Raw genomic sequence first — 16,391 nt, 5'->3', positions numbered from 1 at the left:
GCGAGCGCAATGATGTCACTGTGGAGGACCTCTTCTCTCTGGGTTCCATGGACCACCAAGAACAGACAAGACTGCGGCAGTTTTGTCACTTTGTTTTATTTTTCAGTAAAACTTCAGTGCACGTCGGGTCGCTTTTCAGCTCCTCCTCCACTGCTCGCTCTTCGGTTGCTTTTCAGGCTCCCGCGTTGCCGTCTCCGTCTCGCTCTCGGTCGCTTCCGCGCTACATGTACTACTGGTTCTCCAACTCCTTCTGCCCCTCTCCTCTCGGCCGCTGCCCTTTTACACAGCGAGAGGTGATTGCACAACTGCGCACAGGTGGGCCATCTACGCACCTGACGCTTGTCTCGGAGCCGGCTCCGGCACGTCCCGCCTCTTTGCAGATCCGCCGGCCACGCCTCCTCACAGCCATCTCGGAGTCGGCCCCGGCGTGCCCTGCCTCGCTGCAGGTCCGCCGGCCACGCCTCCTCACAGTCACGTTATCGATGGCAAAATGCATTTTTAGACAATATTATTTGCCTGAGCGGCTAGGAGACCCCGAGAGTAACAAGCGATAGAAAATAGATTAGAAAGGACAATTTTTTTTAAAAACTTGAGACTTCCAGTGGGCTGGATTTAGGACGCTGGTGGGCCGTAGTTTGGGGACACCTGATCAAAAACTTTACCACTGCCGGGTATTTTTTTTCTATGCTTTTATTGTCATATTTTCAGAATGTGTATGTTCTATTTTTGGCCAACGTAAGACAAAGAAAACACTCTGAAGTAGTCTTTATTTTTTTTGTTTCAATGCCATGATTCTAATAGTCTGGCCAGCGTGTGCACAAATGTATCCCTCCATGCGGCCCCTGAGCTCAAATTGGACACCCCTGATGTACAGTATTACAGTATATGTAACAGCTGCAGCAAAAAAACAAAAAAAAGGGCAGCAAAAAATAGAGAGTAGATCCAGCAGAAAATAGGAATTATAAACAAAGAGAGGCAGCTAACATGGAAGCGGTCGGACAAAAAAACAAAAACATGGGACTTCCCGCGGGTCGGATTTTGGACGCTATTAAGTAGGGTTGTACGGTATACCGGTATTAGTATAGTACCGCGATACTAATGAATCATGTTCGGTACTAAACCGCCTCTGAAAAGTACCCGTCCGCCAACCCCACGCGCCCCGTCGTCGTCACGTCATGACATTGCTGGTTTTACGAGCAAGTATGAATGTAAACGGTACCAAGCTTTACTAGCAAACTCATTTACAAACACAACTTTAGCCAACACCTATAAATTGTTGTTAAATTAAAATGAGAAACAAATCCATATTTGTACAGCAATAATTTTAAAAAAGGCATTTGGTCGCTGATGCACTTATTGGTAGAGGTATTAAGATGTTATTAAGCACAACCTGCAAATAGACAAATAATAATCGAAAAAAAAATAAAATAAATAAAGGCTCTCTCACACAATATTGTAAATATAGCATATCATCTTTTTCAAGACGCCGACTATAGAACTCCAGAACTTTCTGGGCTTCTGGTGGATGGACACAATATTACACTTATCACATTTTCAAACTCTAAATTTGGACAATCCTTTACCGTTTTTCCTTATAGATCAATTCCTATTTTAATTTCAGTTATGTTCTCTGGAACACAAACAAAGCAATTACTAAAATTACCTGAAACTTTCCATTCCTTCAAAGGCAAAGAGTTATTTAAAAAAATCATTAAAGTCACCCTTCAAAATAATCTGTAAGATGTTGCTTTGCGATTGAAAAAAAAAAGTGTTCACTATATTTATTTGATGAATGTATGTACAGTAAAGCTCTGGGCAATGATGTACATTATTGTTTTCCACCATAACATTCCAAACGTGTCCATGTTTTCCAAAATTGATATAGTTTTGGGGGATTCTAAGAAAGGGGAAAAAAATATGAAAATGTTTTAAACACAATAATTGTTACAGGTACATTTTTATTCACACATGTAGATTCTGAAAAACAAAACCATTATTCATAACCTTCCAGACAGAATTCTGCCATCTTATTTCATTTACATATTGCATAAAGGTCTGGGGACATTCATATACAACAATAATCATATTAAAAAAGACAGTAATAAAGATGATTAATAGAATGGACTATTGAGACCCAACAAATCAATTATAAAGTCACACATTTTAAAAGTAAATGCTCTTGTATAAAACACAACTGCACAAATATGTACTAAGTAAATAATAATATGCTTCCAGAAGTGGTCCAGAAGATGTTTTAGATGTGAACCAGTAAATATGAACTTTTTTGGTGACGTATCTTAGCAAGAATGTCATTTATACCATAATGTAGATATCCTGAATTTATTTGTTCCCATTTAGCAATTTTTTTTTTTTGACAGACATTTTTTAATGATGCACAAAGTAAATAATATGCTTCCAGAAGATGTTTCAGATGTGAACCAGTAAATATGAACTAAGGGGGGTTAATGTGTACTCAAAAGCAAGGGTATGAACAAACGTAAAACAAATATATCTATCATTTAATGGAGTTCATCTATGGAACCATTTACAAGTAGAAATTAAAACAAGTAACACTTCATTATTTCAAAAACCAACATAAAAAAGTATAAAGGTGAATTATGAATATTTACATACAAAAAAAATGTATGTAACATGTTTTGTACTGTTAACTCTCACATTTGTAATCAAACTGTTTTGTTATTGTTTTAAATAAAGAATACACAATGTTGTTAATGAATGGACTTGACTGTAAAGAAAACACTAATACAAAAGATCTGGGGCCGTACTTATCAAGCTTCTTAGAATTACTCCGAAGAAGTCTGCTAAGAGTTGACTTAAGAGTAAATAAATTCTTCGCTGAAAGCTGCACTTAAAAGTTAGTTATCAAGCGTCTTACTCACACTTTCAGCGAAGTGTAGGACTGAATCTTAAGTGTCACACTCAGAGCTGAATTACGACATTACTATGTGCCGTAAACGGAATTTTAGGTGACGTCATTTCTGTGTCCATAGAAATGACTAATCACGGAAGGGAATCCGTTGTCTAAGAATAAAGAAATATCTTGGAAATATTTAAGTGGACAATGGGAGTGTATATTTTGACAATAAACTACAAAATAATACAAAACAAACTAGTCCCCGCCGGCACTCACGCTACCGCTCCCTCTCTTCTATCGCCCACACACTCACTGACGTCACTCACCTCACGGCCACACACATACGCTACTGTCATAACATTTTCTTTCCAATTCATTAATTAGGCAACTAATTTGAAACTGGTGTGGGTGGCTCTATATATACTAGCCCACTGCAGACACATGCAGAAATCAACAAGGAATCGAAAAGTATTAAATCTGTGACAAAAATAATATCCGCTCTGTCTAAACGATACCGTTTGATCAGCTGCTCGTCATCAAAAAAAAAAAAACATTGTTCCGTTCCCTGAACGTTCGCGCACGTCTCTCTCGCCTCAGTGCCATCCCCTGCTGGCAACTCCTAACCACTTAAGACACCTCTGGAGGTCTCTTAAATATCGTGGAGAGTAGGAGTGATTCTTAGACTTAAGAACGTTGATAAAAAGCTTTTATTCTTAAGTTTGAGAGTAGGACTAAATTTCGCAAATTCTCAGGACTTAAGTGTAAAATGGCACTCTAAGAAGCTTGATAAGTACGGCCCCTGATCTCTGAATGTTATAATAATATTAATAAGATTGTCTTACACACACAACAATGATGTCACACATGTTATATGTGCTGATAATGTTAGGACGTCAAAGTTTTGACAGTTTATTTGAAATCTTGCAGCTTCACTTGGTGCTGCTGTTCTCACCAACACACACGTTTATTTACATCGGTACATAAAAGAGAATCTTAAATGACACACACTGCAACTCCACTCTTTTCTCTAGTGTGTATGATCATGTGTTTTACAAGGTTTCTTTTAACACTAAACTTTTTGTTGCATTTTACACAGGGATATGGTTTTTCACCAGTGTGAGTTCTCATGTGTCTTTGCAAATCGCTCGGTCGTGTAAAACCTTTAACGCAGATTGAACAAGAAAAGGGCTTTACTCCAGTGTGCGTTCTCATGTGATATTTCAAAACGTTAGTTCGTGTAAAACGCTTACCGCAGATTGAACAAAGGTAAGGTTTTTCTCCAGTGTGCATTCTCAAGTGTATCTTCAAAACGCTAGTTTGTGCAAAACCCTCACCGCAGATCGAACAAATAAAAGGTTTTTCTCCGGTGTGCACTCTAATGTGTATTTTCAAACTACTAGTTCGTGTAAAACTTTTGCCACATACTGAGCAGGAAGAAGGTTTATCTCCAGTGTGTGTACTCATGTGCGTTTTCAAATATTGCCTTTGAGTAAAACCTTTACCGCAGATTGAACAACAAAAAGGTTTTTCGCCAGTGTGCATTCTCATGTGTCCTTTCAGCACACTTTTATTTACAAAACCTTTGCCACATTCTGAGCAGATAAAAGGTTTTTCTCCAGTGTGCGTACTCATGTGTGTATTTAAATGTGGCTTTTGAGTGAAACCTTTACCGCAGATTGAACAAGAAAAAGGTTTTTCGCCAGTGTGCAGTCGCATGTGTCCTTTCAGCACATATTTATTTACAAAACCTCTGCCACATTCTGTGCAAATAAAAGGTTTATCTCCGGTGTGTATTCTCATGTGTATTTTCAGATAACAAGGATATCTAAAGGTTTTGTCGCAGTGAGAACATGTGGAGTGTGTGTTGTCAGTGTGACATGTCTTATCATCTTTAGAGTCTTCATCATCAGTGTCAGGAGAGTGTGACGTTGTGTCCTCACTATCTGATAGTGGAGCTAAGAGCTTGTCTGCTTGTGATCCTCCACAGTGGTCTCCATCAGCTTCTGTTGTCATGTGTTGAGTTGAGCTGCTGCTTGGAGGCTCCGCCTCTCTCTGCTCCTCACTTTCACCTTCGACCTCATCATCTTCACTCTTCACAGGGACACCAATCACTGGGAACTCCTCCAACAATTCAAGATGCTCTTCCTCTTGACTGATGCTGTGTTCCTCCTCTTCTTCTTTAATGTGAGGGGAGCTATGACTCCTCTTCCTCTGTAATGTGAGGGAGGGCAGTGACTCATGTTCCTCTTTAATGTGGGGATACTGTGGTTCTTCCTCATCTTTAATATGGGGTTGAGTTGACTCCTCTTCTTCCCCTTTAATACGGGGGTACCACGGCTTGTCCTCTTCCTCTTTTATTTGTGGGGGTTCCTCCTCTTCCGCTTTAATGCAGGGGGGCTGGAGCTCATCCTGCTCCATCCTTGAGGTCCACTCTTGCTGCTCAGGGAGAAGATGTTCTTCACAGATGTCTGCAGGACACAAGAAGACAAAACACCTGCTTTAGAAAAGTCCAGCATGTCAGGTTCAAACACTGATGACATCTATTAAACAGACTAGAAGCAAGGAATCATGCAGAGACAGAGTTCAATTTGGCTCAATGAGGAGAGACGTTTTTTGTGCTGTACTCTAGTTACAGATCCAAACTACGCTCTAAAATCCTGCCCACATGCTTCCTCTATTTATTTGGGAGGTCCCTGGCTACATCATTGAGGCTGTCGTTGAGGGAAGGGGGTAATCTCAGCAACCCCAGTTAGCCACATTATATGACTACTAATGAAATGCAAATGTGCTGACACTCGTGATATCGCCCTGTCTCTGCTTTGTCTGCGTCACGGTACTCGATGTTCGGCCTTGGCAGTCAGCAGGCCGATTCTGGAATCAAACACTGATACGAGACGACTCGCTTTGCACGGATAGAAAAGTATAGATAATAACTATAGCAACGGCCTTTAAGCATAAGAGTTGTGTGATAACGTACACATAATTTTTCTAACAAGCTTTGCTCAGTAGAGAAAAACGTAATTTAAAACATTTGTTTGCACGTACAACACTTAAGACCTTCAGTATATCAGTATGTGGAATTAAATTATGGAATGGATTAAGCAAAGCAATCAAACAATGTACTAATATGATACACTTCAAGAAACTCTTCAAACTTAAAGTGTTTACAAAGTACAAAGAAGAAGAACCATGACAAACATTCTCAATTTATTTCATCCATCCATTCATTCATTCTTAAAGTAATCTTACTTATCTCATCATATGAAATATGACTTACTTCACCAATTATTATTATTAAATTCTTACTATTATTTATTTATTTATTTTTATTGTGATTACTTATGGAGTTTATTGTGAAAAAATTGTGAACAGGAAGTGAACAAAAAGTTTTGCAACTGTTATGTAAAGAAAGGGGGTAGGATTAAATAAGCTCTGCTTCTTCCTACTCCTTTTCGAACATGTTGAAAAGAAACTGGAAATTGTGATGTATCATGTTGTATGCTTGCATGTTCGAAATAAACTCAAAACTCAGTCACATGAGCCACTGTCCTGCACCAGCACCAGGATCTCATCAGTCAACACGCTGACATTCAAGATGTCAGAAGCATACCACACATCAGGGAATAACAGAAGCAATACAAGTCAAGTCATAAAAAAAGACAAAACCACAGCAGTAAAACCTTACATCCAAAGATGACAGCTGGGGGCACACTCTGGCCGAGCGACTCCTGACAGAGCCAAGTTTGTGTGCTAAGTAGAGCTAAAATTGTGTTTTTTTATGTCTTCTCGTCTTCTACTAATTCTGTTAGAATAACCGAGTTGTAGTTAGCCTAAATTGGCTACTGATCATAAGTTTATGACACCGAAAAGGATTCTCCTTTCAACTGGCGCAGCCACACACCAACCCATGTTGGCCCGCCTACTTCAATCAATCAATCAATGTTTACTTATATAGCCCTAAATCACGAGTATCTCAAAGGGCTGCACAAGCCACAACGACATCCTCGGCTCAGATCCCACATCAGGGCAAGAAATAACTCAACCCAATGGGATGACAATGAGAAACCTTGGAGGGAACCCCCCCCCCCCCGGGCGACCAGTGCAATGGACGTTGAGTGGATCTAGCATAATAGTGTGAGAGTCCAGTCCATAGTGGATCTAACATAATAGTGTGAGAGTCCAGTCCATAGTGGATCTAGCATAATAGTGTGAGAATCCAGTCCATAGTGGATCTAGCATAATAGTGTGAGAGTCCAGTCCATAGTGCATTTAATATAATAATGTGAGAGTCCAGTCCATAGTGGATCTAACATAATAGTGTGAGAGTCCAGTCCACAGTGCATTTAATATAATAATGTGAGAGTCCAGTCCATAGTGGATCTAGCATAATAGTGTGAGAGTCCAGTCCATAGTGGATTTAACATAATATTGTGAGAGTCCAGTCGATAGTGGATCTAGCATAATAGTGTGAGAGTCCAGTCCATAGTGGATCTAGCATAATAGTGTGAGAGTCCAGTCCGTAGTGCATCTAATATAATAATGTGAGAGTCCAGTCCATAGTGGATCTAGCATAATAGTGTGAGAGTCCAGTCCATAGTGGATTTAACATAATATTGTGAGAGTACAGTCCATAGTGGATCTAACATAATAGTGTGAGAGTCCAGTCCATAGTGGATCTAACATAATAGTGTGAGAGTCCAGTCCATAGTGGATCTAGCATAATAGTGTGAGAGTCCAGTCCATACTGGATCTAGCATAATAGTGTGAGAGTCCAGTCCATAGTGGATCTAACATAATATTGTGAGAGTCCAGTCCATAGTGGATCTAGCATAATAGTGTGAGAGTCCAGTCCATAGTGGATCTAGCATAATAGTGTGAGAGTCCAGTCCATACTGGATCTAGCATAATATTGTGAGAGTCCAGTCCATAGTGGATCTAGCATAATAGTGTGAGAGTCCAGTCCATAGTGGATCTAGCATAATAGTGTGAGAGTCCAGTCCATAGTGGATCTAACATAATAGTGTGAGAGTCCAGTCCATAGTGGATCTAGCATAATAGTGTGAGAGTCCAGTCCATAGTGGATCTAACATAATATTGTGAGAGTCCAGTCCATAGTGGATCTAGCATAATAGTGTGAGAGTCCAGTCCATAGTGGATCTAACATAATAGTGTGAGAGTCCAGTCCATAGTGGATCTAACATAATAGTGTGAGAGTCCAGTCCATAGTGGATCTAACATAATAGTGTGAGAGTCCAGTCCATAGTGGATCTAACATAATAGTGTGAGAGTCCAGTCCATAGTGGATCTAACATAATAGTGTGAGAGTCCAGTCCATAGTGGATCTAGCATAATAGTGTGAGAGTCCAGTCCATAGTGGATCTAACATAATAGTGTGAGAGTCCAGTCCATAGTGGATCTAACATAATAGTGTGAGAGTCCAGTCCATAGTGGATCTAACATAATAGTGTGAGAGTCCAGTCCATAGTGGATCTAACATAATAGTGTGAGAGTCCAGTCCATAGTGGATCTAGCATAATATTGTGAGAGTCCAGTCCATAGTGGATCTAGCATAATAGTGTGAGAGTCCAGTCCATAGTGGATCTAGCATAATAGTGTGAGAGTCCAGTCCATAGTGGATCTAACATAATAGTGTGAGAGTCCAGTCCATAGTGGATCTAGCATAATAGTGTGAGAGTCCAGTCCATAGTGGATCTAACATAATATTGTGAGAGTCCAGTCCATAGTGGATCTAGCATAATAGTGTGAGAGTCCAGTCCATAATGGATCTAACATAATAGTGTGAGAGTCCAGTCCATAGTGGATCTAACATAATAGTGTGAGAGTCCAGTCCATAGTGGATCTAACATAATATTGTGAGAGTCCAGTCCATAGTGGATCTAACATAATAGTGTGAGAGTCCAGTCCATAGTGGATCTAACATAATAGTGAGAGTCCAGTCCATAGTGGGGCTAGCAGGAGATCATCTTGAGTGGAGACAGGTCAGCAGCGCAGAGACGTCCCCAACTGATGCACAGATGAGTGGTCCACCCTGGGTCCCCACTTTGGACAGCTAGCGCACCATCTGTGGTCAAATACTTGCGGGGCAACCTGTTGGAGCTAAGGCGCCTTCAAAAAGAACCAGCGTAGGTATCCCTCCTCACTAAAGACATATCTCGTGTTACTTCGGGGAGGCAAGCGGAAGCGAATCCGTAGGAAATGAGGATCAAGAGGAAGAATACGTAACAGGAGGAGAGGCAGTCGGGTACCGTTACTTGATACCAATGTGTGATTGCTACGGAATAAGACTGAGGAACTCTCCACCCTGGTCAGACTCTATCTGGATTACCTGCATACCAGCCTATTGTGTTTCACAGAGACATGGCTAACTGGTATTTCGGACTTTCATCTTAATGGTTTTAACTATAGATGTCCGATAATATCGGACTGACGATATTATCGGCCGATAAATGCTTTAAAATGTAATATCGGAAATTATCGGTATCTGTTTCAAAAAGTAAAATGTATGACTTTTTAAAATGTGGCTGTATGGAGTGGTACACGGACGTAGGGAGAAGTACAGAGCGCCAATAAACCTTAAAGGCACTGCCTTTGCGTGCCGGCCCAGTCACATAATATCTACGGCTTTTCACAAACACGAGTGAATGCAACGCATACTTGGTCAACAGCCATACAGGTCACACTGAGGGTCGCCGTATAAACAACTTTAACACTGTTACAAATATGCGCCACACTGTGAACCCACACCAAACAAGAATGACAAACACATTTGGGGAGAACATCCGCACCGTAACACAACATAACAAATACCCAGAACGCCTTGCAGCACTAACTCTTCCAGGACGCTACAATATAAATAATTATATATAAGAAATACTTGAAAATATATACACACACCCCCCCCCCCCCCTCCCCCATCTCCCGAATTCGGAGGTCTCAAGGTTGGCAAGTATGGAAAGAGGTTCCGCAGCCTCCGTAGCAGAACCTCCAGGTTCTGTAACAGCTTCTTCCCTCAGGCCGTAAGACTCTTGAACGCATCACAATAATCCCCTCAATTCCCCCTCAAAAATGGATTAACTCGCTGGAATAAAAAAGACAATATAACATACATCCATAAATGTGGATGCATATGCAAAAGTGCAATATATTTATCTATTTATTTGTATCTGCACCTTATTGCTCTTTTATCCTGCAGTACCATGAGCTAATGCAACGAAATTGCCTTCTTATCTGTACTGTAAAGTTCAAATTTGAATGACAATAAAAGGAAGTCTAAATGTGAAGCTTGTTGCTGCCCATCACTGCTTTTCTTATACTACATTTCAAAAGTTACTTTATCAACCTTTATATCACATACATAACAGTTTCATACATACATGGCAGGTACTCAGGGCCAAAGTAAACCTAATTATTACCGCTATGCCGTGTGTGTTTCCACAATAATATATATAGCGAACAGCCGCGGCCATTTTAAACACTGCCGTTCGCAGCAACAACACAAACAAATGACTTATTAACTCGACATTTTACATCTAGAATCCGACACAAAGCTTGGCAAACTTTTCATAAAACGTTCTGATTCATGAAAATAAAAATGTGTGTGATTTTGACCGTGTACCAACCTTGAAAAGCAGGTCAATTTAACACAGGAATGAAGCAGTTTTTTTTCTTCCAGCATCAGTCTGGCGAGGAGGCGGAAGTGCTCTCAACTACAGGAGTCCGGCGCAAGCGGCGGGTGTTAACTATTTAGTTCCGCCCTCACATTTCCCGGCAATAATTACTCCCGGTCCTATGGAATGTACCCTTTAAATAATTTTTTGAAACTAAAATTTTACATGGATGTTGATGGAGCTGTTGAGGATGTCAATCATCTGTTCGTGTAATGTGAGAGTGTACATGTGCGGGTGTGGAGATCATGGACATCTTATAAGGGTACACAGCATCGAGCGCTACTGCCTACTGGCGCTGACGAGACGCGGGGCCGCCATCTTGGAGTGGTGATCCGCTCCACTCAGTGTAATTCATTTGGCAGGAGCAATGAACTGTCAGCGCATTTAATTCATTTTACCTCACTGAATACCACTTATTTTCACGCGCTTTTTTGTCATACGCGTAGCTATGATAAAGGACACATGTTTTGGCGTGTTTTTATTATTCATAGTTTGCTTGACAGTAATATAATATTCTTATATGCTATAAGTGACCAGACGTCCGAGATCAAAAGTGGGAATATAATCCCAGAGAAGGGGGAAAAACGGTCAGCTATTTTTAAATTGAAGAAACAATATGATTAGGTTATATATACATGCGTATATCCTACATAAACACTGTATGAATACATTAGATATCTATATATCTTAGGGACCTATAGACTGTATCTCTGAGTTTATTCTGTCTTGACACTTTGTATTGATATTTTGTATTACATTCTTCCCTTAAATGATAATGTTTACAGTGATTGTTTTACATGTATTTTTTATGTATGTCGCTTTGGATAAAACCGTCTGCCAAATACTTAAACATAAACATATATAAACACCTGAAAGTCTTTATATCAGCTAAAACCACCAATTAGTTTCCCTGGATTCAGAATAAAACCAAAATCTGCCTTACCCAACAAAAGTAATATTTGAATATTGTTACTGGAAGTCTTATACATTTTTGAATTGAATTAATTTCATTGGCAAGCAATTCTATTATGGTCATACTCTTGTTTGCTTTACCATGAATTGATTAACGTGGACCCCGACTTAAACAAGTTGAAAAACTTATTCGGGTGTTACCACTTAGTGGTCAATTGTACGGAATATGTACTATACTGTGCAATCTACTAATACAAGTTTCAATCAATCATTCAAAGTGCCTACAATTTCAGTACTATTGAAGATCATTGCTCCTTCTCAACTCTGTGGTAATATTCTTTTCACGAAATACAACCAATAGTACGTTAATGTTAAATAGTGGTTAGAGTGTCCGCCCTGAGATCGGTAGGTTGGAGTTCAAATCCCAGCCGAGTCATACCAAAGACTATAAAAATGGGACCCATAACCTTCCTGCTTGGCACTCAGCAACAAAGGGTTGGAGTTGGGGGTTAAATCACCAAAATGATTCCCGGGCGCGGCGCCGCTGCTGCCCACTGCTCCCTAAGGGGATGGGACAAATGCAGAGGAAAAATTTCACCACATCTAGTGTGTGTGTGTGACAATCATTGGTACTTTAATCTTTAATCTTAATCTTAATCTTAATTGTGAAAAGTAATCCCCCCGATTCCTATTTTCAACAGTCCGCTCATTTGAGCCGGAAAACTCTGATTACCAGCCCGGCCTCTTTGTTTTCTACCTGTCAACTGCAGTGTTGGGTTGGTTACTGAAAACCAGTAACTAGTTACAGTTACTAGTTACTATATTTAAAAAGTAACTCAGGTACTAACTCAGTTACTTACACCAAAAAGTAATGCGTTACTGTGAAAAGTAACTATTTAGTTACTTATTTTTTTCCCTTTTTTTTAAGGCTCCCATTAATGCCCTTTTAGCCTTCATTTCAGTACTGTTATTGCACTGGAGAATAATACAATTTGTTGATCAACTTGACATGCATTTGCATCACTGAACTCTGCTAAGCAATGTGGTCTACATACAACACACAAAGACAAAGATATGTTTCAAAGGGCCAATTTATTTCAGGCCAGAACAAATTGACAAAACTATTTTAAATAGCTGCAACATAATGGCACTTTAACTTTAACTTTAAGTAGATAGGATCTTTGATCCAAGACACAACTTACATTTAACTAAAATGTTATTTTCTTTGTGCTCGACAAAAGAAAAGTATTGGGAATGTCTCCATGTTAAAAAAAAAAACTCGACTTCTGGCTTTGCCATGATGTCTTGTTAGTTGTTATGAGAGTAGCATATGTGTGTGTGTGGCCCTTTAAGATATGACAGCATGTGAGGTGAGTGACGTCAGTGAGTGAGTGGGGGAGAGAAGTGAGGGACCAGCGACAGTGAGTGCGTGCAGGTGCTCTAGCTTGGATGGCTGCGTCCAATAAAGTCACAAAGTTGCAACAAACCGCCGACCCTCAGCTGTAAAGACCCACCGCCGGGTAAAGTGAAGGTTTCCCCTGCACCCCTCAACTACGGTATGGGAGTCCCCCCAAGCCCCCACCCACAGAAAGCACGCCTTATTTTTTCCACCGCAGCGCTGCAATAAAACACACTCAGATCTTCTGTTTGTTACGGAGCCCCTAAAGGGAAATGGGAATTTTTTTTTCAGACATGTATCTCGTGGCCACGAGAAACTTTTTATTAAAAAAATAAATAAATAAAAAATATTTTTATTTTTATTTTTATTTTTTTTTTATAAAAAGTTTCTCGTGGCCACGAGAAACTTTCTCGTGCGCACGAGAAACTTTCTCGTGGCCACGAGAAAGCATTGGATGCGTGCTGATGGTTTGGTGTGTGTTAAAATGGCAGTTTAGGAGTTAATATGGCTGTATTTCCAATTAGGACTTTCCCCTATGTGTGTTGTGGCAAAATGTGAATGCTTGATTAGTAGGTGTGAGACAAACACTTTATCTTCCTGGTTATTGTAACGCTACGTGTTTGACATTATTTAAGACTTTATCATGCCCGGGAAAGGACAGTTTTCCTCTTCTGTGGCTGTGGGGGGTGGGCGTGGCTTGCGGACCTGCAGTGAAGCGGAGTGTGTCAGTTAGTCCCATGTTGATGTGATCAAACTTCTTTCTTGCTTGGAAGATACACACACAATTGTAACTGTTATTTCTTCCTGCAAATAATAAATATGTACAACGTGTTTGGATGTATTCATTTATGTAAAATTGTCATTAAATGTAATATTGCCTGACAAAAAGTGATTCGACGTACGTAATATTTTGATATTTACACATCGCATATTTACACACGCGCATCTGACTAGAATACCCTTATGTGCATTACATATATCAACATCAACTACCTACTGTACTGTTTACTTGTTGAAATACCCTTTTTAGAGCAAATATCTACCCATATAATTTATATGTGTATATATATTATATAAATATATATATGTAAATGTGTATATATAATATATAAATATATATATATATATATATATATATATATATATATATATATATATATATATATATATATATATATATATATATATATATATATATATATATATATATATATATATATATATATATATATATATATATATATATATACGCACACACACACATATACATGTATACTGTATAGGAAGAAACACACATACATGTATACAGTATACATATATACACACAAACACTAAATTTGACAAACAAAATAACTACTATTTTTAAGAACAAGTTACAGTAATATATAATATATATATACACTACCGTTCAAAAGTTTGGGGTCACCCAAACAATTTTGTAGAATAGCCTTCATTTCTAAGAACAAGAATAGACTGTCGAGTTTCAGATGAAAGTTCTCTTTTTCTGGCCATTTTGAGCGTTTAATTGACCCCACAAATGTGATGCTCCAGAAACTCAATCTGCTCAAAGGAAGGTCAGTTTTGTAGCTTCTGTAACGAGCTAAACTGTTTTCAGATGTGTGAACATGATTGCACAAGGGTTTTCTAATCATCAATTAGTCTTCTGAGCCAATGAGCAAACACATTGTACCATTAGAACACTGGAGTGATAGTTGCTGGAAATGGGTCTCTATACACCTATGTAGATATTGCACCAAAAACCAGACATTTGCAGCTAGAATAGTCATTTACCACATTAGCAATGTATAGAGTGTATTTCTTTAAAGTTAAGACTAGTTGAAAGTTATCTTCATTGAAAAGTACTGTGCTTTTCCTTCAAAAATAAGGACATTTCAATGTGACCCCAAACTTTTAAACGGTAGAGTATATATATACATGCTTATACATAATATGTATGTATATATATATATATATATATATATATATATATATATATATATATATATATATATATATATATATATATATATATATATATACACACACACACACACACACACACACACACACACACACACACACACACACACACACATATATATATATATATATATATATATATATATATATATATATATATATATGCATACACATACATACATACACATATATATATATATATTATATATACACATATAAATTATGTGGGTAGATATTTGCTCTAAAAAGGGTATTTCAACAAGTAAACAGTACAGTAGGTAGTTGATGTTGATATATGTAATGCACATAAGGGTATTCTAGTCAGATGCGCGTGTGTAAATATGCGATGTGTAAATATCAAAATATTACGTACGTCGTATCACTTTTTGTCAGGCAATATTACATTTAATGACAATTTTATATAAATGAATACATCCAAACACGTTGTACATATTTATTATTTGCAGGAAGAAATAACAGTTACAATTGTGTGTGTATCTTCCAAGCAAGAAAGAAGTTTGATCACATCAACATGGGACTAACTGACACACTCCGCTTCACTGCAGGTCCGCAAGCCACGCCCACCCCCCACAGCCACAGAAGAGGAAAACTGTCCTTTCCCGGGCATGATAAAGTCTTAAATAATGTCAAACACGTAGCGTTACAATAACCAGGAAGATAAAGTGTTTGTCTCACACCTACTAATCAAGCATTCACATTTTGCCACAACACACATAGGGGAAAGTCCTAATTGGAAATACAGCCATATTAACTCCTAAACTGCCATTTTAACACACACCAAACCATCAGCACGCATCCAATGCTTTCTCGTGGCCACGAGAAAGTTTCTCGTGCGCACGAGAAACTTTTTATTAAAAAAAAAAAAAAAAAGAATATTTTTTTATTTTTAATTTTTTTTAAATAAAAAGTTTCTCGTGGCCACAAGAACGTTTCTCGTGACCACGAGATACTTTCTCGTGGCCACGAGATACATGTCTAAAAAAAAAAAAAAATTCCCATGTCCCTTTAGGGGCTCCGTAGTTTGTAGCCGATACTACATAAAAAATAACGTAAAATAACGCAGTAACGCATCACGTAGTAACGGTAACTGAGTTACTGAATATAAAAAAATAACGCGTTAGATTACTAGTTACCGCCGAAACTAACGGCGTTACAGTAACGCGTTACAAAGTAACACTGGTCAACTGTCACCTTAGGCCAGGGGTGGGCAATTAATTTTTACCGGGGGCCGCATGAGCAACCCGAGCACTGCTGGAGGGCCACACTGACAATATTTCAATTAAATTTTCCTGAAATTATTTTTGATATACCGTAAGATAGATAATAATAATAATAATAATATTTTCATTTAACCTAACTTATCTTTATACAAAAGCAGATGGCTTTTGATGGTTTTATTTTTAACACTTTCTTACACAACACTTCCTGATGTATATTACAATACAAAAATTTCAATTTCTGTCACTTTATCCTGCATCCTCTTTGTTGTAAAACCTTTATTTAACCAGATAAGAAA

At 38.5% G+C, this 16,391-nt stretch overlaps 2 protein-coding genes across 2 annotated transcripts in view; one reads left to right on the top strand and one right to left on the bottom strand.

Annotated features, from left to right (window-relative positions):
- Positions 1-16,391, top strand: part of LOC133640867 (zinc finger protein with KRAB and SCAN domains 3-like) — a 257,581-nt gene that overhangs the window by 139,927 nt on the left and 101,263 nt on the right. The window lies entirely within an intron of this gene.
- Positions 1,848-10,648, bottom strand: LOC133640672 (gastrula zinc finger protein XlCGF57.1-like). Its single transcript, XM_062034228.1, has 2 exons — positions 10,516-10,648; positions 1,848-5,343 (listed from the first exon to the last, which is right to left on the bottom strand). Exon 2 carries the CDS (start codon positions 5,291-5,293, stop codon positions 3,869-3,871), a length of 1,425 nt encoding a protein of 474 aa, XP_061890212.1. The 5' UTR covers positions 5,294-5,343; positions 10,516-10,648; the 3' UTR covers positions 1,848-3,868.

This window comes from Entelurus aequoreus, linkage group LG23 (assembly GCF_033978785.1).
Source record: "Entelurus aequoreus isolate RoL-2023_Sb linkage group LG23, RoL_Eaeq_v1.1, whole genome shotgun sequence".
NCBI classification, from domain to species: domain Eukaryota; kingdom Metazoa; phylum Chordata; class Actinopteri; order Syngnathiformes; family Syngnathidae; genus Entelurus; species Entelurus aequoreus.
Note: the sequence above shows the minus strand (reverse complement) of the source record. Positions and strands in the feature narration are given on the sequence as shown.